At 50.5% G+C, this 27,113-nt stretch overlaps 11 protein-coding genes across 11 annotated transcripts; 7 read left to right on the forward strand and 4 right to left on the reverse strand.

Annotated features, from left to right (window-relative positions):
• Positions 1-100: 100 nt before the first annotated feature.
• Positions 101-1,236, reverse strand: N7506_010525 (hydroxyacyl-thioester dehydratase HTD2; the record flags this gene model as incomplete). The annotated part of the gene is made up of 2 exons (XM_056959818.1): positions 101-584; positions 635-1,236. Coding segments are annotated over 2 exons (1,086 nt in total), but the record flags the coding sequence as incomplete, so codon positions are not given.
• A 614-nt stretch (positions 1,237-1,850) lies between these two features.
• On the forward strand, positions 1,851-2,878 carry N7506_010526 (aldo/keto reductase family protein; the record flags this gene model as incomplete). The annotated part of the gene is made up of 2 exons (XM_056959819.1): positions 1,851-2,138; positions 2,195-2,878. The coding sequence occupies 2 exons, from the start codon at positions 1,851-1,853 to the stop codon at positions 2,876-2,878; spliced, it is 972 nt and encodes a 323-aa protein (XP_056809209.1).
• A 274-nt stretch (positions 2,879-3,152) lies between these two features.
• N7506_010527 (uncharacterized protein) lies at positions 3,153-5,242 on the reverse strand (the record flags this gene model as incomplete). Its single annotated transcript, XM_056959820.1, has 3 exons — positions 3,153-4,316; positions 4,371-5,155; positions 5,221-5,242. 3 exons carry the CDS (start codon positions 5,240-5,242, stop codon positions 3,153-3,155), a joined length of 1,971 nt encoding a protein of 656 aa, XP_056809210.1.
• Positions 5,243-5,815: 573 nt separating this feature from the next.
• Positions 5,816-7,156, reverse strand: N7506_010528 (uncharacterized protein; the record flags this gene model as incomplete). The annotated part of the gene is made up of 3 exons (XM_056959821.1): positions 5,816-6,560; positions 6,611-7,074; positions 7,124-7,156. The coding sequence occupies 3 exons, from the start codon at positions 7,154-7,156 to the stop codon at positions 5,816-5,818; spliced, it is 1,242 nt and encodes a 413-aa protein (XP_056809211.1).
• A 564-nt stretch (positions 7,157-7,720) lies between these two features.
• Positions 7,721-11,058, forward strand: N7506_010529 (putative ATP-dependent permease ADP1; the record flags this gene model as incomplete). The annotated part of the gene is made up of 2 exons (XM_056959822.1): positions 7,721-10,765; positions 10,822-11,058. The coding sequence occupies 2 exons, from the start codon at positions 7,721-7,723 to the stop codon at positions 11,056-11,058; spliced, it is 3,282 nt and encodes a 1,093-aa protein (XP_056809212.1).
• A 726-nt stretch (positions 11,059-11,784) lies between these two features.
• On the forward strand, positions 11,785-12,425 carry N7506_010530 (cornichon family protein; the record flags this gene model as incomplete). The annotated part of the gene is made up of 4 exons (XM_056959823.1): positions 11,785-11,888; positions 11,979-12,134; positions 12,202-12,268; positions 12,333-12,425. The coding sequence occupies 4 exons, from the start codon at positions 11,785-11,787 to the stop codon at positions 12,423-12,425; spliced, it is 420 nt and encodes a 139-aa protein (XP_056809213.1).
• A 984-nt stretch (positions 12,426-13,409) lies between these two features.
• N7506_010531 (WD40 repeat domain-containing protein) lies at positions 13,410-15,249 on the forward strand (the record flags this gene model as incomplete). Its single annotated transcript, XM_056959824.1, has 2 exons — positions 13,410-13,526; positions 13,618-15,249. 2 exons carry the CDS (start codon positions 13,410-13,412, stop codon positions 15,247-15,249), a joined length of 1,749 nt encoding a protein of 582 aa, XP_056809214.1.
• A 254-nt stretch (positions 15,250-15,503) lies between these two features.
• bna4 (kynurenine 3-monooxygenase) lies at positions 15,504-17,401 on the reverse strand (the record flags this gene model as incomplete). Its single annotated transcript, XM_056959825.1, has 3 exons — positions 15,504-16,709; positions 16,778-16,992; positions 17,287-17,401. 3 exons carry the CDS (start codon positions 17,399-17,401, stop codon positions 15,504-15,506), a joined length of 1,536 nt encoding a protein of 511 aa, XP_056809215.1.
• A 654-nt stretch (positions 17,402-18,055) lies between these two features.
• On the forward strand, positions 18,056-19,371 carry N7506_010533 (methionine aminopeptidase MAP1; the record flags this gene model as incomplete). Its single annotated transcript, XM_056959826.1, has 3 exons — positions 18,056-18,190; positions 18,277-18,675; positions 18,730-19,371. 3 exons carry the CDS (start codon positions 18,056-18,058, stop codon positions 19,369-19,371), a joined length of 1,176 nt encoding a protein of 391 aa, XP_056809216.1.
• Positions 19,372-20,620: 1,249 nt separating this feature from the next.
• On the forward strand, positions 20,621-22,478 carry N7506_010534 (putative MFS multidrug transporter; the record flags this gene model as incomplete). Its single annotated transcript, XM_056959827.1, has 5 exons — positions 20,621-20,800; positions 20,853-21,110; positions 21,172-21,350; positions 21,405-22,078; positions 22,135-22,478. The coding sequence occupies 5 exons, from the start codon at positions 20,621-20,623 to the stop codon at positions 22,476-22,478; spliced, it is 1,635 nt and encodes a 544-aa protein (XP_056809217.1).
• A 702-nt stretch (positions 22,479-23,180) lies between these two features.
• N7506_010535 (EF hand domain protein) lies at positions 23,181-26,566 on the forward strand (the record flags this gene model as incomplete). The annotated part of the gene is made up of 2 exons (XM_056959828.1): positions 23,181-25,635; positions 25,701-26,566. The coding sequence occupies 2 exons, from the start codon at positions 23,181-23,183 to the stop codon at positions 26,564-26,566; spliced, it is 3,321 nt and encodes a 1,106-aa protein (XP_056809218.1).
• Positions 26,567-27,113: the final 547 nt, after the last annotated feature.

Consider the following 27,113-nt stretch of genomic DNA (forward strand, 5'->3'; position numbering starts at 1 on the left):
CGGCGGTTTATTCATTTCATGCCTCGCCGCCCAAAGGCTTATTTCTTCACTTCAATATGTGCAACGTTGTCCATATATTCATTTTATGGCTGAGTTTATTCTATTGAATCTCAGCCTTCATAGCTACCCCTCCAGGCCCTATAATCTGCACCTTGGTTTCCTGGCCTTCTTCAAGCACGATGCGATATTCGTCGCCAGCATACAACGGGCTTGTCGCTCGATACGAGATGCGCTCGGGGACAAGCAAGCTGTGATCCGTCACACTTTGACGCTTGGTGTCACGCCACAGATCTAGTATGGAAATTAGGTTCAACGGGCCATGTACAACAATATCCCTGTGTCCTTCTACGTCTCTAGCCCAGGGTAGCGAATAGTGAATCTTGTGGGGATTGAACGTCAGTGCAGAAAACCGGAACAGGGTCACAGGTGTCTGCACTAGAGTACGTGTATGGGTGTTCCCCTCGGTCGTGATGTCGGCTGAGGTGGGATTGGGGGTTGCGAGGTGCGAGGTTGACGTCGGGAGAGCGGCACTAGAGGAGGTTGATGCAGATGGAATAGGGAGCGCCTTTCGAAACACCCAGTTTCTGTACGGTGTCAGTATTTCGATCAGCCACATTGGAATGGGAAGTCAAACCGTCGGTCAATGATTGACACGCCATGTTCGTTAGAGAACTCCTTCTCCACCCCAACCACAATCATGTCCTCGCCTGTCTTTTTCACGACCTTGGGCTCAGCACTCAGTACCCGCGTGGTCTCTTGGACCTGCTGTCCCACGCGCAATGGATTGGGTTTCCCGTCTGCGCCACGGGGCCACAGCACCTCTCCGCCGGCCCACATGCGTCGCGTGAAGGGCGTTTCTGGATTGTACGATGCGTCCGTTCCATCTGCGCCTAGCTCGCTTTCCATGAATGCGGGCGTGAAGTATGCCAGATGGTAACCCGGCGGCACGGGGGTCGCGGACTGCGGAGGCAAGGCGCCATTGGACAGCGAGGGCGTATCAGGGAACAGAGTTGGACGGTCAAGTGTGAGGGTGAGTAGCTGAAGTTGGTTTGCGTCTAGGGTTTGTGTCCGAATTTGCGGGCCTAGGGACTGGAAGCGCGACAGGAATGACGCAGCTACGGAGCCAGCGTCTGTGCGGAGATAGCGTGTGGTCGCGAAGGTGCGAATGCTGCCCGGTCGGGCTTTAAACATACACGGACGGATCGGTGCTGTTAATACTGTCATTGTAGACATGATCCTCGGATTTTTAGAAACAATTCACGAAATGTGAAATGCGACATGCGATCTCCAATTTATATGCGGGGAAGCCGGCACCCGAGTCGGCTTTATGCCGGGTGCCACTACACACTACCAAGTAGACGCTCAAATAAAACTTGGGTAGCCTAATTAGTTTAGGCTATAGTGCTGCTTCGATGAACTTATAATCTCTATTCTGTAGGTAGATCCAGCGAATTCCAAGGTTTACATTTGCAGCATTGAGCTCAAATTGATGATTGAGCCCTTATGCACGACTTGAAGGTGAGTCGAGCCCATACAACACCAAGCTTCCCACAACGAAAGGTATAGAGAAGCCTTGGAAGCCCTGGAGTATATTTCTTTCCGCGTTTCAAGGCCAGAAAGTTGTTCTGGCACAATTTGTCATTTCCGCTATGTTGCGCGAATGGCTAGAAGTGTGCATCAGCAGCATGGCCTCAAGCTCCACAGACTTGTGAAGTACGACCCGATCTCCAGGGCTGTCATACATTGTGTGAAATACAAATACCTGGGAATCATCTCGCTCATTCCCTATGAGCATCTGGCACTGAGCACTCATCTCTACATTTCATCTCACAATTCTCCTTCGATACACCATGGCAAATGTTAAACTCATCTGGGGTGGAGCCTCTATCATGGATAACATCGCACTTCCCGAAGTTGACGCCTTGAACGAGTTCCTGGACATCTTACAAGCCAGAGGTGTAACGAACATTGACACAGCCAGAGTCTACGCTAACTCCGAAGAGCGACTGGGAGCTCACGCGGATTCACGTTTCGCTATTGATTCCAAGTATCCTGGTGGGGTTAGCCAGGAGCCATCTACCCCAGAGTCTCTGGTGTCCATCCTGCAACAGAGTTTGGACCTTCTTCAAACGGATCAAGTAAGCCTCTGATAGTACGCATATGGAAAAAAACAAGTCTCCTCACTTATTGACAGCTCGACATATACTACATCCACGCTCCAGATCGGAGAATCTCTTTTGAGGATCTGGAGGCTCTGCTGGCTGCTATCAACACACAGTTCCAGGCTGGGAAGTTCAAGCGCTTTGGTCTATCCAACTTCTTGGCCAATGAAATCGAAGAAGTCATTCGCATTACCCGCGGAAACGACTGGGTTACACCCGCTGTCTATCAAGGCAATTACTCCACCATTGCACGCCGAACAGAAGATGAAATCCTTCCAACTCTGCGCAAGCACAATATCAGTTTCTATGCCTATTCACCTATTGCAAGGGGCTTCCTGGCCAAGGACGCCGAGGAATTCGTCGCGGGGAAAAGTCGATGGGACACGACCACGTTCACTGGCAGGCTGTACGATTCACTGTACAACAAACCACGTATGCTGGAGAGCCTGAAGCTTTGGGGAACCATATCACAGAAGTCAGAAATTCCCAAGGCCGAGCTCGCATACCGGTGGGTGGTGTACCACTCTGCTCTGAAGGGAGAGCTTAGAGATGGTCTGGTTTTCGGCTCGCGCAATCTTGAGCAGCTGAAACAGACCCTCGATGGTATTGATAATGGACCTTTGAGCGCGGATGTTGTGTCGCAAATTGAGGATGTGTGGAAGCTTGTTGAGGCTGATGCACCTTTGGACAACTGGAACAGCTCAACTAAATCTTAGAAGGATGAAAATTGTGCCTTGATCATGGTGTCCGTTTGGCTCACTAGGAAGAACTGTTTCATTTTCCTGGGCACTGGTTGTATACCTAGGTAGCATCATTCCAAGGTTGACTTCAAACCCAAGTGTAAGCATTCTGAATGAAAAATTATGCAGGGTATCTATGCGCAAGAACCAAAAGGTATTAAGAGGCTATAAATATGAGTTCAATATGCAATAAACAACATGTTCGAAAGTTGTAAAACATGACGTTCTTCAAGCTCAACAAATAAAATGCTCATAGTCGAACCTGGCCACCATTCAACCGATCCCATTCCTTTTGTCCAAAGGGTACATAAGAATTACCCTGGAGCCAATAAACTCGATCCTTCTTTGAGACCAGTGACGGGTCGACTCCCTCTGTGCGAAGAGTGTGCTTCTGCTGCTTGAGGTTTCCAGTTGACTGCATCTCAGGCGTGACACGCAAGAACAAAGGAGCCGCAAATCTAGGAAGATTCTTGAGTGTGTGTGCAGCGAGATCGTCAAGCACTTGACGCGAAGGCTCCAGCGCAGGCTCAGACGGGGTGCCACTCGCCATTTGCTGGTTGAAAACGATGGCTGCACATCCGGCACGTCCATCATGGTTTGGAAGAGCAACGCCGTAGACATTGGCTTCGTGGACTTCAGAGTATGCACCTAGGACTTCGGCGACCTCACTGGTAGAAACGTTCTCACTCTTCCAGCGGAAGGTATCTCCCAGTCGGTCTGAGAAGTACCAACGGCCCTCTTTATCCCACCGGACCATATCGCCAGTTCGGAAGAAGGCATCGCCCTTCTTGACCACGTCACGAATGATCTTGCTTTCTGTGGCCTTCTTGTTTCCAAAGTACCCCTGGAACTTGGCCGATGGGTCTGCTGCGTCAATGGCGAACAGCAACTCACCGGGGTCACCGCGAGGGGTCTTCTTGCAAAGACCGGTCTTGGGGTCGCGCCAGGGCTCCTGGGTCTCGAAGTCGACGTCTACAATAGCAGATCCTCGACCAATCATAAAGTCACCGATTGCACCGGTTCGACCAATGGCGCCTGCAGAGAAGTCATTGGTCGACATGTTCCACGAGCCCGTTGTGCCTTCGGTAGCGGCATAGAACTCAGCAATCGTGGGGATGTTAAAGCGCTCCTTGAATCGATTCCAGATATCGGGGCGCAGTCCATTTCCGAACGCCAATCGGATTTTGTGTTTCTTATCGAGATTCTCGCCGGTTACGGGGTCAGTCTCAGGCGCGACACCTAAAAGGTAGCGGAGTGTTTCGCCAACATATTGGACGATTGTCGCATCGTTGTCGCGAGCCTCTTTAATGAAATTGCGTGCTGAGAATCGGCGACCAAGAATGAGTGTCGATCCGTTCACCAAGCAAGTCAAGAAGCCAAGTATCGAAGCAGAGCTATGATATAGGGGCATGCACTGGTGAGATATTAGACAGAGAAGGCCAGATGCATTGTCGAACGAAGAGCTTACCGTGAAAAATCTATCGGAGGGAGTGATGCCCATCCAGTCTCCAAAGAACACACTGCCTGACCAGCACTTCTTCCAGCTGACAATAGCGGGCTTAGGCAGCCCGGTTGTGCCACTGGTGTAGATCAAGATGGCCATGTCGCGGGCAACTAGGCCATTACGCACCTTATCATCCTCGCGCACCGGCTCCGTTCCCAAAACCTGTGCCTCGACGTCCGAGGTATGGAACACGATTTCAACTGGCCCCTTGCCCTCACGGAAATCCGGAGAGGTCAGAATCTCCTGCTGCTCTGCCGGGAAGCAATGGCGAAGGTCTTCGTCCACCACCAGGAGTCTCGCAGTGGAGGTCTTCACAGAGTGGGTCAGTGGCTTTCCAGCCAGGTTGTAGTTGATGAACGCTGGAACTGCCCCAATACTCCAAAGCCCGAGTACCATGAAGACAAATGTGGAGGAGTTCATCAGGTCAACGGCGACAATCTCCTTGGGCTTGATTCCATGGACATTTTTGAACCATGCTCCATAACGAAGTGCCATGACGTAGGTGTCGTGGAAAGTCGACGTTCGGCCATTGTACACAACGAATGGGTGATCGGCGGTTTTTGGGTTGAGCGCTTGAGCTTCCAGTGTGTAGAACAGATTCAGACGATCACCACGTTCTGCGAAGTGAAGCTTCATTGACATCTTCACCAACCCCTTGATGAGGTTTAAATCGTGTGATAGCGACCATTTCGCGTTCAGGTATGCAAGTGAAGTGGCCGCAGCGGGGATAGCAAGACCCAGAGGGATAACTGATTGCAGAAGAAGTGGTGTTAATTATCCCCTGCATTTATTCATGCACTTGAGCAATACTTACCAGGTAAAGCCGGCAACACCATGATGTGAGTGATCTAGCAATCCGAAGAATCGGGTCGGGGTCGGGGGAAAGAATGAGATTTGAGAGCACAGCTGAAGATCTAACTCTGAGGGGAAATCCGCCGTGCTCCAAAATAAAAAAGATCCCAAAGCCTCCGAGTAAGCAAGAATTGGCCCCCAGTTGAGTGAGACGAAACGCGAACGAAGTGGGGAGGAAGGATGCCTCGGCCCGGACACGGTGCCGATCCCACCTGGGCAACCAGTGCATTACTGATCTTCTCCAAACGACACTGCATAAATTGCATGAATGTTTTAGATGGGATATTCCCCGTTCATAATGTACAAAATCCAAGAGACCTTCCTTTATATTCTACACGCATGTAATTAAGTACATCTGCTTCTTCACATGAGCTTCGGCCCATTAAGCAATCCAAATTAAGATGCCTGCAGGCCTAGAATTGGAATTGGAATTTCCAAGGTTTTGAGTTCACTTCTTCAAAGTGGGTCACACTTTCATAGCCTCTTTTATGTCCAAGTTGGTCCTCGGGAGCTTCTGAGATGTCTATACAAATCTTAATTTCCAGAGATGCTTGCTGTTATCTTCTTACAAGCTTTTTGACAGCAGGAACGTCTTCATAGCCATCCTCCATGAAGTCCCGCAAAGCATTCAAGCCTTGCTCCAAGACCTCTGTCTCATTGACATATCCAATGCGAACATAACCCTTGAAGTCTTCTCCGCCACCGAAGCAAAGACTACCAGGGACGAGCATGACACCGGTCCGTTCTTGAAGCATCTCGCAAAAGGCGACATCGTCCACCGGTTTCCCCATCTTGTTAAACCGAACAAAGGCAGTGGTTCCAGCTTGTGGTTTTACCCAATCACAGGCCCACCGATGAGATTCGATGAACTTCTCCAAAAGAGCAAGGTTGGCTCGAGCCAAATCGATGTTCCGCTTCAAAAGATTGTGAATGCAATCCGGAGCCAGTGCAAAACTGGCGACGGAGTCGTCAATTTGGCCCACTGAGATAGTCGTGTAGTCCCGCGCATTGGCAAGAGCCTCGACGATAGACTTGTCGCGCGACGCAACCCAGCCAACTCGCAGACCGGCCAAGCTATAGGCCTTGGAAATTGAACCCGTTGCCACTGTGCGCTCATATCCTAGGGAAAGTATAGTCGGTGGGAACTTCGGGTCTGCGGGGCCGATACCATGGAAGATCGGTCGATAGACCTCATCAGAGTGGATAATGATGGACTTCTCGCGGGCGATTTCTACCAATTTCTCCAGGGTGTCGCGCGTAATGATCGCTCCAGTTGGGTTTTGCGGGTTACTGTGAGAAAACCTGGGTGAGCAAGCGTATCGCATGGTAATTCCATCGCCAACAAGACATACTTTATGATAATCATCTTCGTATTGGGACGGATCAGGCCTTTCAGCTCTTCCAGATCCAATTGCCACCCATCGCTCTCCTTAGACTTCCACAAGCTAACCTCGGCCCCCAGTGACTCCGGAATCGAATACAACTGCTGGTATGTTGGGTAGTGGCAGATAACATGGTCACCGGGCCCAACCAGGGTATACAGCAACAAGAAGTTGGCTTGTATAGCACCAGCAGTAATCAATATGTTATCCTTCGGCAAGACCGTTGGCGCTCTCGCAGAGTAGAGGTTGGACAGGGTAGTTCGCAGCTTGTCGGATCCTCGAATCGCTCCATACGTGAGTTTGGTGGATTGCAGCTGAGTCAAGGGATTGGATTCCTTGTCGTCGGAGATTGCGCAAAGATCGTCGACGGAGATCGAGGCACAACAGGTTTCGGCGATGTTATACTTGGCGGTCGTCTCATACTTGTCCATCCACTGATTTCCAATTAGCAATAGCCTCACAGAGGGGTGCGGGGGCAAATACCTGTTCTACCGCGAAGGTCTCAATCTTCACCATTGTGATAGCTGTCCGTTTCACCGAGAGACTTTTATATTGCTGGGTCTCTATGACGGCCTCGAGTTACGAATGGCTGATGTGAATGAGTATTTGGTGTGGGTGAATTTGGCATCTTTTGCTGGCATCACGTGTTTCCCCGCATCGTCGCAAGCAGTGTAGAGAATGTACGGAGTAGAGCACAAGAAAGGTCTTAGTTGTATGGAGTAATTGAAGACTTTATGGGCTCTGGATTTTAAAGATTGTCATTCGGCAGCAAGTCTGCATATCCCAACGAATTATCGAGGAGTGAGTGTAGGTGTGACCTGGCAGCGGGTTCCTGGCGCCCATGCAGCAGGCCCCAACCTCTCTTCTCCGCCCGCGTCATCGGGGGCCAATCTCACCTCTCCACATCTGCCTTGTCTCTCCCCAACCACTCCTTGTCTATTATAACCATCTATCCTAGCTTCAAACGAATGCTTGAACCTCAACATTGGATCCAAATTGTTTGAGGATCCATCTGACTCGTTCCTCGGCTGCTGGTTGTCCTTGCATACCAGGACAGGCCGCCGCCGCCCGTCCTTCAAGATGCGCTTGACCGATGCCGTGCCTCTGTCACTTCTTACATTGGCTCCCTTTATAGGCTACGTCTCGGCATGGAACAGTGAATTCTCCGACGTCTCTCTCGCTACACAGTCCGTTTCCCTCTTCGGTGATCGGCCGCCCGGATGCCCCGAGTGTCCAGCTTGCTTCAACTGCCAACTCGACAACTACAACTGCACCCATTTCGCAGAATGCAACAGCTACAACGGAAAATGCTCCTGTCCCCCTGGATACGGAGGCGATGATTGCTCGGTACCTTTATGTGGCTCTCTGGCCGATGGCGACAACAGACCGCAGCGTGACTCCGATACTTGCAAGTGCAAGGACGGCTGGAAGGGTATCAACTGCAACGTCTGCGAAACGAACGATGCTTGCAATGCTTTGATGCCCGAAGGTGAAGGAGGAGTGTGTCACAAGCAGGGTGTCACCATCAAGGAGAACTTCCAAATGTGTGATGTGACCAACCGGGCCATTTTGAAGCAGCTCGAGGGGCGCAAACCTCAGGTTACCTTCTCGTGCGAAGCCGAGGATGATACTTGTAGTTTCCAATTTTGGGTTGGCCAGAAGGAATCCTTCTACTGCGGCTTGGACACCTGTGAACGAAGCTGGGAATCGGACTATGAGTCCAACTCGACTCACTATAAGTGCGAAAATCTGCAATGCAAGTGTATCCCTGGTCGTTTCCTGTGTGGCGAGAATGGTTCCATCGATTTGAGTGACTTCCTTGATCAATCAATCAAGGGCCCAGCTACATTTGACACCAAGGCGACATTGGATGGTACGGCCAGTGTGTTTTCCGAGCCTCAAATGAACGGATTGATTGCTGCGGTCTTCGGTGATCCCAGTATCTTCCTGTCGTGCGATTCGGGAGAGTGCGTTTATAAAACGGATGAGCCTGGATATGAGCGCCCGGTGAAGAAGATCAACACGCCGCTCATTGCCGGTGTGATCGCCGGAAGCTCGCTCTTTGTGGTTGCCGTCATTCTGCTTGTTTGGTACCTGTCCCGTCGTGCTGCTCGCCGCAGCTATCTTCGACTATCACTCTCGGATGATTCGGACGACGAAACTGCCAAGCTTCTGGCAGACTATCGCCCAGCGGCCTTGTATTGGGAGAATGTGGCTTATACCTTGAATTCGAAGGAAATCCTTTCCGGCATTCAAGGTGCATCTGCCCCAGGCCAAATCACGGCCATCATGGGTGCATCAGGAGCTGGCAAAACTTCATTCCTTGATATTCTGGCACGGAAGAACAAACGTGGCATGGTGAATGGAGACTTCTATGTCAACGGCGAACAAATCAGCGACAGCGATTTCAAATCCATGATCGGCTTCGTGGATCAGGAAGACACAATGCTTGCGACCCTTACTGTTCACGAAACCATCTTGACAAGTGCTCTTCTCAGACTACCAAGGGATATGAGTCGTTTAGCCAAGGAGCAAAGGGTTGTCGAAGTCGAGAAGCAATTAGGAATCTATCATATCAAGGACCAACTTGTTGGCTCGGAAGAAGGCAATGGTCGTGGCATCTCTGGAGGAGAGAAGCGACGCGTCGGAATTGCCTGTGAGCTGGTCACCAGTCCCAGTATACTATTTCTGGATGAGCCCACCAGTGGACTGGATGCTTACAATGCGTTCAATGTCGTTGAGTGTCTGGTCACACTCGCCAAAACATACAACCGAACCGTCATCTTCACCATCCATCAGCCGCGCTCGAACATTGTCGCTCTCTTTGATCGATTGATTCTGCTTGCTGAGGGACGTACCGTCTACTCAGGCCCCTTCTCTTCTTGCCAGCAGTATTTCGACAATATTGGGTACTCATGCCCACCTGGATTCAACATTGCGGATTACCTAGTCGACCTTACGATGCACGCAGGCGCAGCACACTCTTCATACACAGATGAAGTTGCATCCTCTGTTGACGGGCGCACCGGCCCGTTCAAGACTGCATCCAGTAGCCTTAGGGCTGTCAAGTCTGTTGCGAGTGCGTCAAACTACAGCTTCGAAGATAACTCCAGCGGTGCAGAGGCGACCCGGCGACCCAAGAGCAACCGACGAGTCTCCTTGAAACAGCAACAAGATCGTCAACTATACTCAAGAAAGCAGCAGAGTGAGCGTCCAGCGACACCCAAGACAGATGACGAGAGTGCCACGCTGGATGTGGCCGAGAATCAGCAGCAGTGGCTTCGGATGTCCCGTCAAGGGGGCAACGTCCCGCCTCAGAACCTCGATGATCCCGATCAACTACCCCCTCCAGCACCTGGTACAAGTGACCTCGATATTCTAATTGCTAGCTACGCCGAATCCGACGTTTGCAATTCTGTACACGATGAAATCGTGGCCGCTGTACATAACGCCCAGGCAGCAAATGGCTCGCCTAACTCAGCTATCCTTTCTGATACTGCGGCGCAGTCTAAGGGCTTTGCTCGAGTGGGCCTGGCACGACAATTCATCATCTTGTCGCAGCGAACATGGCGCAATCTTTATCGCAACCCGATGCTCATGCTCACGCACTATGCCATTGCCATCCTGCTTGCGGTTCTTTCCGGTTACCTCTTCTATGGTCTCACTGACGACATCAGTGGATTCCAGAACCGTCTTGGTCTCTTCTTCTTCGTCTTGGCCCTCTTTGGCTTTAGCACGCTGACTAGTCTCAATGTCTTCTCCTCCGAACGGCTTCTGTTCGTGCGCGAGCGGGCCAATGGATACTACCACCCTGTCACATACTTTGCGTCCAAGGTCGTATTTGATATTGTTCCTCTGAGGCTAATCCCTCCAATCATCATGGGTATCATCGTCTATCCTATGACGGGTCTGATCCCAGCGTGGCCGGAGTTCCTTCGGTTCTTGCTGGTTTTGGTTCTCTTCAACCTTGCAGCAGCCGGAATTTGCCTATTCATCGGAATCATCTTCCGTGATGGTGGAGTGGCCAACCTGATCGGCAGTCTAGTTATGCTTTTCAGCTTGCTTTTCGCAGGCCTGCTACTCAACCACGATGCGATCCCCAAGTCAGCACTGTGGCTACAATCTGTGAGTGACCCTGTCCCCTTGGTCTATGCTAGACGTTTACTAACAACCTTTGATAGCTTTCCATCTTCCACTATGGATTTGAGGCCTTGATTGTAAATGAAGTGACCTATCTGACTCTGATTGATCACAAGTACGGACTTGATATCGAGGTCCCCGGTGCGTCAATTTTGAGTGCTTTCGGCTTCAACACTCTGGGCTACTGGAACGACGTGATTGGCCTTGCTGTGATCTCTGGGGCCTTTATCATCATTGCTTACACTGCAATGCACTTCCTGCTTGTCGAGAAGCGATGAGTTAGACGTTGCGAGACCGTACGAGTATTAGTATTATATCATTGAGAGCGTTCATCATTTCACTCTCCTTCTTGTTTTATCACGTTGAAGTTGACTGGTATCACATTAGAGATAGAAAGTCAAATTTGTTCTATAATATTGCTCCATCTAGTGCCCTACATAGATCATTCTGGTCGGGAAGTAAAGGGATCAAAGGCCCAGACCTGAGGTCATGTATGCACACACGTGTCCGACGTCATTCCAGTTACGAGGCAATTTAAGGTTGCCTTCACTTGTCTCGCAGCCACTATCAAGCAGTCCATACTTCTCTATTTTCTAATATTCTTCACACTATTCCTAGTGAAGCTCTCTGTGCTCTGTAGATTGTGTATGGTATCTCCCAGCCTTCCCGTTTGCGGGAACACGCTAACCCGTCCCACCGCCCGTACAGACTCCGGGCGCAGTTCCCAAATTCGCTAATCGAACCTCCTCAGCTTTGGTCCACTCTCTCTGTTTTGTGTCCTCGAATCTCCCTACTCCACTCCCCCTAAGTCCCCAGGCTTCTTATTTGTGAGTGAGCTTTGACCCCGCGAAAAAGACTCTGTGCGATTCCTCCGCCTTCCCTGGGACCCCCACAACCCATCTCCAATTCCGGCCTCATAGCTTGACGTCTTGTCGCGCACTATACTCATATTCTGTACTTCTAGCCATTGAATACCTTTGACGCAAGTCAAACCCTCCGTCTCCATGATGTCTGGCGAAGCATGGCTCTACCTGCTGTCGGTGTTGATCAACGCCGTCAACCTCTTCCTCCAGGTGTTCTTCACGATTATGTACAGCGATCTTGAGTGGTGAGTCCTTCCAGCCTGGTGCAACGATGAACCTACTGTTGCCTTCTTGATCCTGGTATGGATATAAAGCTGACATTCACCCTTTTGCAGTGATTACATCAACCCTATCGACCTTTGCAACCGCCTCAACGCCTACATCATCCCCGAAGCCGCTGTCCACGCCTTCCTGACCTTCCTCTTCGTCATCAACGGCTACTGGCTCGCTATCGTACTGAACCTGCCTCTCGTCCTGTTCAACGCCAAGAAGTACGTGGAATTGCTCACCGGGTCGCGAAACCATCGCACGAAGCTAACCACGCATTTCCCAATATAGGATCTACGAAAACCAGCACCTTCTGGATGCGACCGAGATTTTCCGCAAGTTGAACGTCCACAAGAAGGTCAGTTTGATTTCCGATTTCGCGACTCATAATACCTCGACTGACTCGATTTGATTGTTTCTAGGAATCCTTCATCAAGCTTGGTTTCCACCTCCTGATGTTCTTCTTCTACCTTTACAGCATGATCGTTGCTCTCATCCGCGATGAGGGCCAGTGACTGCGTGACAAGACCGATTATGCGATGCGCCATGGTCGCCCCGGCTAGATTGAGGGGCTGTCTCTCGCTGAGCTGTTGCTATAAGCTTTCGAATCCACGTTCCTCGAACTTTATCTTTTTCGTCCTTTGCGCAATCTTCGCACGAGATTACAGCTCCAAGACAACCGTGACGCCATATAATGCGGTATATCAATGTGGCCCTTGTTTGTCTAGGCCATCATGACTAGGGATGAGCAACGAATTCTTTCAGTCTTGAGATAGATTTGCTGGTATTGGTGCAGTGATGGAAAGCGATAGATATCTTGCGGGTGTCTCCAGTCGGAGGTGGACGATTGGCTCGAGATACGTTGCCAGTATGGGTGCATGCTCTTTTGCTATTGTTTGATTTTGACATTTATTCTTCTGTGTTAATCTTGCCGTATTTGTCGGCCTGTGGTTTGTATATACCTCCCAAGCGGTTAGCAATGAAGAGCGTACGATACCCAGCAACCCCTAACTTGTGTCGGCCTTTTTCGCGCGAGCCAGCCCCTTCTCTCAATGATTGGTCCGGAGCCATCGCTTCTTGTCGATATAGCTCTGCGAGGTAAGGAGTAGATCTTAACGGACGAGCTCCTCGACTTGAGGCATTCACTGGCGATCTAGAGAACGACGTCACAAAGCTCACCACCTTCGACACTAGCTGAGTCAATAGGCTTGGCTCAGCAATCCACATTTTACTATACGGATATCACACATCTGTATCATAGTATCTAGGCCGTATGTATCAAGCTGGTGTACTCTGTACGGAGGACTAGGTTGTATCCACCATGTTTGCACTGTTTGTGCTTCGCAGAAGCTTGGCTGCGACTGTTCCGCGGGCTTCACGTTGGGACCCTGCCGACTACCGTAAAATTACCATCCTTCACCTACCAGACCGATCCCACCCTAATCTTGTCGCAAAGGGGAATTGAAGATCGCGCTCTTATACACGTGATATTCCTCGTCATGTCTGGTCTGTTAGGAGCTGGCTACGAGTCCAGCGACGATGACGCCTCGACTGTGCCCAAGCCTTCAGTAACGACCGCAACCAAGGTCGTTGCTGCACCAGAAGTCAATACAGAGGTTTGGTCCCCCATATTCACTTGCTGCTTCGATCTCAAGCCAGTCTTGGTGTCGTTGCTTTGATGAACAGATAAGACTAACAACCTCACAGGACCAGGCGCATATGCAAATGACACTCGCCAATGCCTCTTCCCAAGCTCTCACATTCAACGCCACCTACGATGATATGACTCGACCTTCACAGGGGCCCGTGAATCCTTTCAAGCCATCCGGACCTGGAAACGGAATCAAGAGAAAGAACGTCCCAACTGGTTTCGCCGAGGAAGCGGCCATCAGCGAGTCCACATTCGCTGCGCAACACCGCACGTTCCAAAGTCTGGGCTACACACGCAACCCCACACGACCCGGTCAGTTTATTGGAAATATGGACAATGTGGCACAATACGGTGGCAAGGATGTTGTTCAGATAAAGCCAACCAAAGGCGCATCCGCGACTTGGCGCACAAAGCGACAGAAGAAGGGTGACTCCAGTATAGTGGAAGGCGAGGGCGCTTATCTCGGACCATGGGCTAAATACAACAATGATCAGCAATACGACACCTACGAGATTGAGGGCGAAGACCACGAGCTTGCCAGCGATGAAGAATATGTCGAAGAGGAAGATGAAACCCAGGCCCCATCAGGACCTATGCCAGCTATGAGCAAGGCAGCCACCGAATATGCCGACGACTATTCCAGGAAGGAAACGACCGAATTCCATGGCTCCGAGGAGTACGACTACCAAGGCAGGACCTACATGCATGTGCCCCAGGATCTGGATATCGATCTGCGCAAAGAGCCCGGCAGCACCAAGAATTATGTCCCGAAAAAGCTTGTGCAAACTTGGAAGTCACACACAAAGCCAATCACCTCTCTTCAATTCATTCCGAATACTGGTCACTTGTTGCTTTCGTCAGCAGCCGATGGAAAGGCCAAAATTTGGGACGTGTATCACTCTCGCGAGCTCCTACGCACCTTCTCTGGTCACAGCAAGGCCATCTCAGGCACAGACTTCCATCCCTCTGGAAAGACCTTCCTCACTGCCTCCTACGATCAGCAGATCAAGCTCTGGGATACCGAATACGGCAAATGCCTTGGTCGGTTCTCCACTGGCAAAACACCCCATGTCGTTCGCTTCAATCCATCGCCTGAACATTCACACGAGTTCCTGGCCGGTATGTCAGACAAGAAAATTGTCCAGTTCGATACACGGTCCGGCGAGTTGGTCCAAGAATACGACCACCATTTGGCGGCCGTCAACACCCTCACATTCGTCGACGACAACCGACGTTTCATCTCCACATCTGATGATAAGTCGTTGCGCGCTTGGGAATACGGCATTCCCGTCCCAATCAAGTTCATCGCAGAGCCATACATGTTCGCGCTCACTCGCGCAGCAACCCATCCCAACGGAAAGTACGTTGCGTTCCAATCAGGCGACAACCAAATCGTCGTATACGGTGCTACCGACAAGTTCCGTCAAAACCGGAAGAAGAGCTTCCGTGGCCATAACACCTCCGGATACGCTATTGATCTCAAGCTCTCTCCCGATGGTCAGTTCCTGGTCTCTGGTGACAGTGGTGGTTATGTTTGCTTCTGGGACTGGAAGACTGGAAAGATGTATCATAAGATTCAAGCTGGTGGAAAGGAAGGTGGTGCTGTCACCTGTCTGGACTGGCATCCCCAGGAGACGAGTAAGGTGGTCACCGGTGGCCTTGATGGCAACATCAGGTATTGGGATTAAGGAATTTTTCTCTATCTTTAGATACTCCCTCCAACCGCGCAAAAGATTTTAAATACATGTACCACCTAAAAATGACGATATCTCGTTACGTGTTGACTGTCCTTCCATATCGCTGGCGTCGATGTTCAAATCATATCCTATTTCCAAGCCCGCAGAAAATTTATAGTTCTAGAAAGAAAGTACATTACATGTCCAGCGATGTTCATGCATATTTAGACATTTTCACCCAGATATCCAACCATGATATGGTGACGTTAGATACGAGTGAAGTTGCGAACACTCCTCAGTCCAACACACGCGAGATGCCGCGCGCACCGAACAAGTCCCACGGGCGAAAGGTACCGAGGGTACTTCCACATCAAAATAGACAAAGCACCGATGCCTGCAACTAACGCACCGCTTAGCCCATAGCCAAGCACCGTACTCTGGTGCTGAACAGCCTCGACAACCTCCGAGTATCGCTGATTGCTGAAGCTGACTCGAGAATACTGTGTTCTCCAACCAAATATCGGGAAGTGGTGGTCAATGATCTCCTCGATTGACTTGCGGAGTTTGTAAAGTGGTGACTTGACACCCGCGCGCATCTCCATGTAGTTCTCTTTCGAAAGGTCGTTGATGGCATGTGTATCAGCGCAACGCTGATTGGTGTATGCTTGGAAAGCTACCTGTCGCTTAAGACTGCGCGTGTACACGCTAGAGTTCAGATCGTAAACGCCGTGCTCATCCAGTTTTTCGAACAAGACCCGGACGTCCTCGAGACCTGCGTTGAGACCTTGGCCGTAGAACGGGAGCACGGCATGCGCGGCATCTCCAATGATGACGGTGCTGGAGTTGTAGTGGTGAGGGTTGCACTTGATGCTAATAAGAGGCAGGTGCGGGTTGATAGCGAATTGTTCGCTCAATGCTGCCGGCTCGATCAACTCCGGGCTCACGCCGGGGAAGTGAGAGTCGAAGAATTCATGCAAGTCCTGTGGTGAGGTTTCCAAATAAGCGTAGTGTGAAGATGGTGCGAAGAGAGTACAAGTGAAGGATTTATCCGCTGATGGGATCGCAATGAACATGAACTCGCGACCGGGCCAGATGTGCAGATGGTTTGGCGAGATGCGGAAGTCTCCGTTCTCTGCAGGTGGGATCCGGAACTCGCACCACAGCGTGTCGATATACTCCTGCTGGTAATCGACACGAGCGAACTTCATCATGTGGAAGCGCGAAGCGGAGTGTGCACCGTCGGCACCGATGAGATAGTCAAAAGACACCTCGATCTCGGGCACTCGGCCAGCTACACCGGCATCATCTGCCATGGGCGTTTCGCCCGGGATCCGGCGCTCAAACCAAGCTTTGTTGGTACGGAAGTCCGCACCAGTCAGCTTGTGGTTGAAGAAAAGTTTGACATTGGGAGTTTTCTCCAACTCGTCGAGTAGCGCGTTGTTGAGCGTTCCTCGATCAATGGCATTTATGGCCTTGGGATAACCGTTAGTCTGGACCTGCAGGGGGAAAAAGCAATGGGGCTGCCGAGTGATGTGCATACCCGTCCGTGGATGTCATAGGCCTGTGCAGCTTCCCACAGATCACCCCGGTCTCGGCCGTGGATCATCCGTCCATGCATGGGGATCGCTTCGCGGAGAACATTGTCAATCAAGCCATTTCGATTCGCGTGTCTCATGGACGTGATTCCACGTTCAGATAGCGCCAAGTTAATGGACTTAGTGAAGTTTAATGGCACGGTCGTAGGATCCCGGAGATCTACGGATGCGCGGAAAATAAGAGTCAGCTCGGGATAATTCGCAATGAATCACAATCATGCCAGGGTAAATCCAATGGGCACAAATGACCGTCTCAAGTGAGGGTGAGGACAGAAGGAAATTAAGCCGCATTCCCAGAGTTCGAAAAGAGGTCCCGTGGGATATCTCTTCTCAAGGCACATAGGGTCGGTCCAAAGAGGGACACCAATTGAAATGCCTCTCTTTGGTAACCTAAATGATTCCAATTGCGACAGGAAAGCAAAAGAAGGTCACACGAGACCCATTTTGAACATACCTCCACGGAGCTCATATACCTCCACATCGTCGCCTCTTGATGCAGCATAGAGTGCTGCCAGAGACCCCACTGGGCCAGCGCCCACAACAACCACTTTCTGCCTCGGTAGGGCCATTGCGCAGCGGCTGTCTGGATTGAAGAGCACGTAAAAGAGAGGAAAGTTCACCACACGCTGCGAGATCGGCCCTTCCCAAATGAGAAACTGCCCAAATGGGATCGACATTAGTCATTTTATCTTGATGCCTGAGTGCCTTGGTGCCTGTATGCCTTAGGCTCATACCCTCATTTGACAGTTTGTTTGTGAACTAGGAAGGGATACTCGTACTTATCATATCTTTGTGAAGCATAGAATCAGTTGCTAGAATATCTCTTCCTAGCTATTCTCTGTACTTACGTTTAAAGGTTATATTTGAGAAACACTTGGTATGTACGGAGTATAGTATGGATATCACGTGACATGCAATTCAACACTGCAAAGTTTGTATGATTTGGAGTTTGTCAAGGTAATGAAAGTTATTATTCAGATATAGCCAGTAGAAAAGAGCTTTTTCAAAAACATACTTCCAAGTAAATGATGATAACCTCACACTTTTAGCATTGATGTTCTTGGTATAGACATGGGCTGATTGATTTCCTAATACAGTCTAGTCTCCTTTAGCTTTGCGGCCGGTGGGGATTTTCATGAGATTTCGGCCGCCGTTCTATAACTTGCACTCATATAACCCATTCTCAAATCTCGATCTATCTTGATCGCATTCCATTCATCATCATGGCTGAGGTTGGGAATCGCAAATGCCGGGGTGTGGACTGCCCTAACGACGCAGGCACCTTGCAATGTCCGACTTGTCTGAAGAGTGGCACCGATAGCTTCTTCTGTTCCCAAGACTGTTTCAAGCGCAGCTGGGTGAGTGCTCTGGAAATTAGAGGCGGCGCAGGCGCATGCTCTATGCCCTCGAATATGTACAATCCAAGGCTAATCTTCTACTCCAGAACGAGCACAAGTCCATTCACAAAAAGAGTAATTTCCTCACCAACATCTTCCCACCGAAGGTAGTTTCTGAACCAGATCCAGATACCGGTACCTTCAACCCATACCCTTCGTTCCCTTACACCGGTTCTTTGAGGCCTGTCTACCCTCTGTCCGCCAAGCGAACGATCCCCAAGTCGATCCCCCACCCGGACTACGCCCGCGATGGTATTCCTCGCTCCGAGCAGAAGATTATTGGTCGCCATAACATCACCATCCTCAACAAGGAGGAGCAAGAGGGCATGCGCAAAGTTTGCCGCTTGGCTCGCGAGGTCTTGGATGCTGCTGCTCGTGAATTGAAGCCTGGTGTCACAACCGACTACATCGATGAGGTTGTCCACAAGGCGTGTATAGAGCGTGATGTATGAGACGGTCCCTTCGATTTTTTCTATATGTCTACTAACTACGTCCTCCAGTCGTACCCCTCGCCCTTGAACTACATGAACTTCCCCAAGTCCGTCTGCACCTCCGTCAACGAGACCATCTGCCACGGTATCCCCGACCAGCGCCCTCTGAAGGATGGTGATATCGTCAACATCGATGTCACTTTGTATCACAAGGGATTCCACGGTGATATCAACGAGACCTACTATGTTGGAGACAAGGCGCTCGCGGACCCCGACGCGGTGCGCGTGGTTGAAACCGCACGTGAATGTCTGGACCAGTCAATCGACCTGGTCAAGCCCGGTATGCTCTTCCGCGACCCTGGAAACACGATCGAGAAGCACGCCAAGACTCGCAACTGCTCGGTCGTAAAGACGTATTGTGGACACGGTATCAACCAACTCTTCCACTGCGCGCCCAATATTCCTCACTACGCCAAGAACAAGGCCGTCGGCACTGCGAAGCCTGGAATGTGCTTCACAATTGAGCCTATGATTAACATTGGTACACACCGTGACCGTACTTGGCCTGACGACTGGACCAGTACCACCCAGGACGGATCTCTGTCTGCTCAGTTTGAGCACACAATGCTCGTCACTGAGGATGGTGTCGAGGTCTTGACTGCTCGCCTGCCAGACTCGCCTGGTGGCGCTGTGCCCATGCCATCGGCATAAAATCATTGCAATGGGAGGGAGTTACTGAGTGAAAAGATTTGCATGAGCATTCACATAGCCTGCTTAGCAGCCGAATTTACGAGTTCAATGCCTAGAAGTATGATTCCAAGTCAAAAATTCGCATCGATAGTAGAACATAGAGCAGCGTGAAGGCGGTATTTTGCCGAGTGTCTGCCGATGTTGTTACATCCAAGGTCCAAGCGTTATCGATCCGAAAACCCAAAGTCATCATTGGCCGAAACGGCTAACTCGGGTCTGATATGATTATCATCTCAAAGTTCCATCTCCGCATTCTGTATTCTACGATACACATACAATGGTGGTATAGATTGTTTAGGTATCCTACCTAGGCTTCAGCCGAGACAACCCTTTGAATGTGAATATCTACACTTAACAAGACGACAGCTGATTAGAGCAGAAAAAGTAATGCTTCATGTCTACCTAGGTAGGAAGTACTTGATAGACAAGGTGCCCGATTGGGAGCATTGTCGTACATTCCACCGCGCTAGCACAGTAACCTGCCCCTTGGTGTAAACCCCATACTTCTGACATGCTGCTGTAGCGCTTGCCATCTAGGCAGGTTCCAATACGTCGAGCAATTTATCTGATTCTTTGATTGGTTCACAACTACAAGACATCCCTTGTCTTGTAGCCAATTGGCTACTACATATTCCACAATGGCAGTCGTATTGGATAATACCCAGGTGGCTGCTTTGTGACTAGGAAGATATGCACATCTGAATACCGATACTCCGTATGTACTCTGTACATATGGGTAGAGTGTCCTTGTAGTGCTAGAAGATAATTGGCCCATTGAGACTGGGCTCTCTTATCTTTTTAGTGGATGTCAGTTTGTAATCCACATGCGGCTGGTGTCCCCTCATCTCCAAAAGCCCGAGGTTTGTACCGAGGGCGACATACGTCTGTTTGGGAATATTCGGGTTTTCGATGAGAGTGCATTATTTTCAAAAACCTTGGAAGCTTGGCTGGGTACTGCGGCAGACCAAACTATATCAGAGTCTGAAAATATATTCCGTGAAAACCTTGGAAGGATAACTATACATGCATGTCAGCACTTGGAGACGATCCTTGTAATAATTGTATCAAATTTTACCGTTATGTAAGGACCGGGATGGTTCCTAGCGGGGAAATGATTTAGATCCTCCTCCTCCGTTTTCCTTTGAGTATTGCCGTCAGTCTTTACGACCTTCAGCAGCATCTGGAGCGCCTTGGCGGAACACGTCTCAACATGGCTGGGTCTACTGCTTCCGAGACCTCCCCGTTGCTGGCGTCAACCAACGGCACTCCGTCTAACGGTACCATACCCGATCACCATGTGGAATCGGGTGTTCCAGAGGAGAATCCCAAAGCGCCACTCCCTGGCACTTCGACGCAGGTGAAGTACATTTTTCCTGCAATTTCAGTCGGAGTATGCTTGTATTCTCTTTGTCCAGCGTTGCCAGAGACTAATCGTTGTGTAGGTCTTCATGTCGGCTGCGGACCAGACAATCATCATGGCCAGTTATGGCCAAATTGGCAGTGATTTGAAGGCCCTCAATCTGACAAGCTGGATTGCCACCTCCTATTTCCTGAGTTTGACCTCTTTCCAGCCTTTGTATGGCAAATTGAGTGATATCTTTGGTCGCAAGCCATGCTTGCTTTTTGCATATGCAGTCTTTGGTCTTGGATGTTTGTGCTGCGGTCTTGCACGAAATATCAATGAGCTTATTGCTGCTCGTGTATGTTGCGGCTCTGATATCGGTCATTTTAACTACGGAAAATACTAAGTGGCATCAATAGGTCCTACAAGGCATCGGCGGTGGTGGCATGACCACCGTTGTCAGTATTCTGATGAGCGATGTCGTTCCTCTTCGTGACCGAGGTCTCTGGCAGGGTGTCATTAACATCATCTATGCGACTGGTTCCGGTATCGGGGCACCGTTAGGCGGAATCCTCGCGGACTACATTGGATGGCGTTGGTATGTATGATGCAAGATCCACATCTTCTAACACCATCTGATTATTTCATTTAGGGCCTTCCTAGCACAGTTTCCTCTGTGTATTATTGCTATCATTGCCGTATCTTTACAAATCAAGCTCCCTCCTCGTGAGAGCACCCACTGGAAGACCAAGCTACGACGCATTGACTTCCTTGGCGCTGTCGTCCTTGTTGGTGCCGTACTAGGGTTCCTGGTCGGACTTGACCGTGGAAGCAATGTCTCATGGAAGTTACCATTGACAATTGCCTCGCTCGGGGTTTCAGCTGTCTTGTTCGTTGTCTTTATTCTGGTTGAGATATACGTTGCGGCCGAGCCTTTTGCACCGGGTCACATTATCTTCAACCGTACATTCTTTGCTTGCTACGGTTGCAATTTCTTCAGCTTTGGAGGCTGGCTTGCCGCATTGTTCTATATTCCCTTGTACTTCCAAGCTGTGGATGGTGTTTCTGCCACCGTTGCGGGACTTCGCCTCTTGCCGAGCATCCTGTCAGGTGTTAGCGGCTCTCTATTGGCAGGCATACTGATGAAGTGGTATGGGAAGTATTACTGGTTGACGGTCACTGCTTATACCTTCTTGACCACGGGCGTCTTCTGTATATATTTGTTCTCTGGTGGAGTCATGTCGAGTACAGTGCCCATGGTTCTCGGTATGGTGTGTGCGGCTTTTGGAAACGGCATTGGTGTTACTACCACCTTGATTGGTTTGAGTAAGCTTGCATCTGCCTGTTATTCAAGTCTCGGTTCATGCTTACCATTTTACCAGTTTCCAACGCGTCTTACGAAGACCAAGCGGTTGTAACCGCCTGCTCGTATCTATTCCGTTCATTGGGATCTGTCATCGGTCTTTCATTGTCATCAACTGTCGTTCAGCAACTCCTGCGGGACCGATTGAGAACCGGTTTGCGTGACAGCAAAAACATCGATCAGATTGTTGAGGGAGTGCGGCAAAGTCTTGACTTTATCAAGACCCTCGATCCTGCGACTGGCAAGATTGTTCGAGACTCATATGGCTGGTCTACTAACAAAGGATTTGCCTTCATGGTTGGCGTGGTCTTCTTTGCTTTGCTAAGTGGCTGCTTCATCCGTGAAAGCAAGCTGAACCGCTGAACCGAGCAATATTTCAGCCGACAAAACCTCATATTGACACAAACCGTAAGGTATATGATCAATTTGTATAGGGCTTGGCGGAATGCTCTCTCTCTCTGCCGACCTCCAAGGTTAGAATTGGAATGGGGCTGCAAAATGTGTATTTTTAGCGCATGCCCCGGTGTTTTAGCCTCATAGCCATCAAGTAGATAATGGGGGAAGTAAAAAGCATTGGACAACTTTTGAAGAACATCCGTGTCCAAGCAGCATCAATCAAACAGAACGAATCTTTACACAAGTGACCAAGACCCTTCATACTCCGATTTCAACTAGTTAAGATGAGTTATGTGAGGCCCAAAGCATTCCCACTGGTTACTCATGTTGACAGTCCGTTCAAAATCAGCAGCTACAGCCTCTTATATTGACTACTGATAGATTTAGTTTTTTATCAGGCACAGCAAGTCTATGGCTCTTCTCTAACCTTACTGGAGCCCGATATGGCTATTGTATGTGATTACGTTATCATGTTCGCGGATGAGACCCCCAATGTTCCAGATGTCATTTCCATTTGTCTGACAACATCATATCCATTGGTTTTCATTTGTGGTGTTTTGCAGCTTTCATCTGACTTGGTCATTGTATCAACAATCAGAATGAGCTGCACCTTGTGTGCCTGACCATTTTCTTACGGCTTCTGATAGCTTATCCCCCAAAACCTCCGTCATGGCCGACTCGCACCCAGGGCCAGTCTCACTGACACGGTATCGACCTTTCCTCTACCTTTTCACCGGTGCTGCCGCTGCCTTTGCGCTTCTCTATGTTCACAACAATGTTCTCTCGCAACCATCATCTCCGCTCCGACGTCGCGGTGCTGTGCGCCGCACACGACGAACTGAACCCGAAGAAGTGGGCATCGTTGAAACCCCGTCATACCGAGCTATTACCCACCTTGAACAGCTAGAGCGACAAAATGGGGTTTATGGAACGTTTCGCATTGAGACGGAGGATGGACGACGTGTGGAAAGTGGCCTCCTTCCATCATTACTCGCAACTCGCGACCAACTGATGGAAGAGGTTGGCGTGCCATCTGCCCATGCAGAGCGCATGCGTGAGATGATGGAGGACACATTCTTGGAGTCCTTTCTCGCGCTGGACTTTCCGTCTGCGCATAACCTGCCGGAGGGTACCCCCGAACGAACATACCTGACCGAGCAACTTCAACATCGCGGGATCTCCCATGCCGGTATCGAGAGGGCTCTGCTTCGCTTCAATGGAGACGACAACTACGGAGAGGAACTGCGCCGGCGAAGACAGAATGGAGAGCGGGTTACCCTCTCGACATCAACATTTCCAGATGTCTCGGTACCGCCGCAAACTCAAGATGGTGGCGAGACCACGATGGACGATCAAAGTGTGTTCTCATGGCGGGACGGGAACAATGACCCATCAAACCGAGAAGGTCAGAATCTACTCAACCTACTTTACCATATTGCGGAGGATCAGGCGCGGAGAGACGGCTACATTCACCGAGGTGTCACCTGCAACAGCTGCGGCGCGATGCCTATTCAAGGTATCCGGTACCGTTGCGCAAACTGCATCGATTATGATCTCTGCGAGACGTGCGAGGCGATGCAAGTGCACATCAAGACACATCTGTTCTACAAGGTGCGGATTCCTGCCCCATTCCTGGGAAATCCACGCCAGTCTCAACCAGTATGGTATCCCGGAAAACCTACAATGATTCCGCGCAGTCTTCCACGAGCTCTTGCGAAACGTCTCATGAAAGAAACCAACTTCGAAAATACAGAGCTTGATGCCCTCTGGGATCAGTTCCGTTGTCTAGCAAACCATGAGTGGCCAAATGACCCTAACAAACTTCAAATGGCTATTGATCGTAAAACCTTCGACCGTTGCTTTGTGCCTAATACCTCTATTCGACCGCCCCCGCCCAGTCTCATTTACGACAGAATGTTCGCATTCTACGATACCAATGGGGACGACCTCATTGGATTCGAAGAGTTCCTTAAAGGGTTGGCTAGTCTTAACAACAAGAGCAACGATGAGAGACTGCGACGAGTGTTCCGCGGTTATGACATTGACGGTGACGGCTACGTTGAACGCAAGGACTTCCTTCGGGTCTTCAGGGCATACTACGCGCTGAGCCGAGAGCTCACCAGGGATATGGTTGCTGGCATGGAGGATGACTTCTTGGAAGGCGGAGCTCGTGATGTGATCCTCGGTAGTCAACCTATCAGTTCTGCATTCCCTGGTAGTATCCCCTCGGGTGAGCGCTCACGTGTTGGCGAAGGGAAAGAGGCGAACTCCTTTGGCGATATGGAAATTGTCGACAATGGGGGAATACTGCAGCGCGATGGGGACGATACCGGTGATCGTCATTCGGTTGTGGGTGATGCCGCTGTCCGGTCACAATTTGGCCGAGTACGACCATTGTTCCCATCTACCCTTCGTCTACCGCCTGATGATGCTACAACCCGCACTGCCAATACAGGAGAAGGCGGAGCAAACCACGAGGAAAGTGACGATGACGACGATAGCGATACCAGCGGGTCAGACCAATCCAGCTCATCAGTAGCTAGCACATGGCCTCCAGCGGAACACATACTCGAAGAGGATATCATCGAGGCCCTAGGCCATTACATCCCTCCCCAGGATATTACGGACCCCCTGGATCGTGCTCGTGTCGCGGATGCGGTTTATCAGAGAATGCGCGAAGACGACCAGAGACGGGTGTTTGACGCTCGTCAGCGCGGAATCGATGATCGCTGGCGGCGTCGGGCTTTCTACACAGACGAGGAGGATGGCGCCACTGTTCCTGATGGGTTTGAGACGGACCCCGCCATTGACGACTACAGCGATGAGGACGACCTGGATGATCATGAATCCCACCCACCTTCCCCTCGCTCGCGGTCCTCGTCTAAGGTGCGGTTCCAGGATGATTTGACCGACGACTACGACACTCGCTCCAACCCATCGACCTCGTCGCGCAGCATTCCTGTTGGCGAGCGATGGGGTGGCTTTGAAATCCCTGAAGTCGAAAAGGATGTTGGGAAGGAGATTCTCTATCAAGTCACGCAGCAAGGATTCAATGAGCTTCTTGACATTCTTTTCAAGCCCAGGGAAGATCTTCTGATGGAAGTTCATCGCACGCGGGCCGATCGTAAAGTCTGGGCCCGCGAGATAGAACTTGCCGAGAAAGAGGATCCCCGAAGCGCGCTCAGTCAGAGGTCCCAAGCGAGGAGCGTCTTGAGGAAATCACCACTGAGAGGCCCCTCGACGATCTACTTCAGCGAGCCGGTTACTCGGTGCAAAGCCCGGTTCTTGCCGCCAGCACACGACCAGTGTTGGCTCCACCGTCTCCTGGGGCCACGGTCTCGGACGATGAGGACGGTAGCGATAGCGGTACAGACGACAACGACGATGTGAGGCCAACACATCTTGCTGAACCCGAAAACAATGACGAAATTGGACAAGATCGACCATTCGAAGACTCGGACGCTGCCTCTGCCACCTCATCGGATTCTGAGGACGATATCGCCCCATCACAGGCATCTACCGCAGAACCATCCGTGGATGAAGACACGACCTCTCACTACGATCCAACTCTCCCACAATATCGCCCAAACTCCCCACCATCCCTCTCTGTCCCTGCCGATCCATCCACGGTGGCTTTGGAAGAAGTTTATGAAACAGACTCCGATACAGAAAACTTACCGTCAACGAGCCCACATTCCGATCTCCCTGCTCGACTTCGGCTCTCGCCCAGAACCACCTCTCTTCCCGCTCCTTCCTCCCCTCACTCCTCTCCCGAAGCCGAGGCCACAGCGCCCAAGCTTCCCCCTTCTCCTATGCAACCACTCCCACCTCCTCATCGTATCGAGGACCAGACCCATCGGACTACTGCCCGGCGACGACCTTCCATGAAGACCTTGGCTCGTTGGTCCTTCCTGAACCACCTCGAAAATGAGACAAAAGAACGGGGTGGTCATGGTGCAAAACTCAACTTCGAGGAGTTTTCGCGCCGCATGGCTGCTGATCGGGGTCGACGGCTAGCTTTTGTGGCTAGTTGGATTGAGATGGCTAGCTTCTAAAGGTCTTCCTTGCATGGCCTACATGTACATTATCATCGTTGTAATTTAGCGCCCCACGGTGTTGCACTTTACCTTTCAATGCAGTCGTGCCAAAATTGGAAATATGGTCAACCTGAAGGATATTCTTTCCCAAGGCTCATATATAAGTGATATCAATTCTCAGCCGTGTATCCAACCTTCGAACCTTTGTGGTACTTCATAGGTGTTGGTCTATTCAAAACTTGGAATGTTTATGAATGCAACTCCGCAGATGAATTCCAAGGCTCCATTAATATACTAGAGCTCCGATATTCTACTGATGGGATATCGTCAAAGGGATATGTACTTCCATCGGTCAATCGCTCAGTTCGCTTCAGCCTACCCTAGCTTCCAAGGCCGTTTGATATCTCTGCCGATCCACGCGCGATTCCTCTGAACCGACTTCGAAACACATCAACAGCCTTGGAACCTTGGAAGTACTTCAGTGTTTACCACCTGACATGTGCCTAAATGGTGATCTCACGGTTACATCACCTTCTTTCCAGTCACAACTTCATCGAGCCGAAAT

Source organism: Penicillium brevicompactum (genome assembly GCF_028827555.1).
Source record: "Penicillium brevicompactum strain IBT 35665 chromosome Unknown utg000006l_segment0_segment0, whole genome shotgun sequence".
Classification (NCBI taxonomy): Eukaryota; Fungi; Ascomycota; class Eurotiomycetes; order Eurotiales; family Aspergillaceae; genus Penicillium; species Penicillium brevicompactum.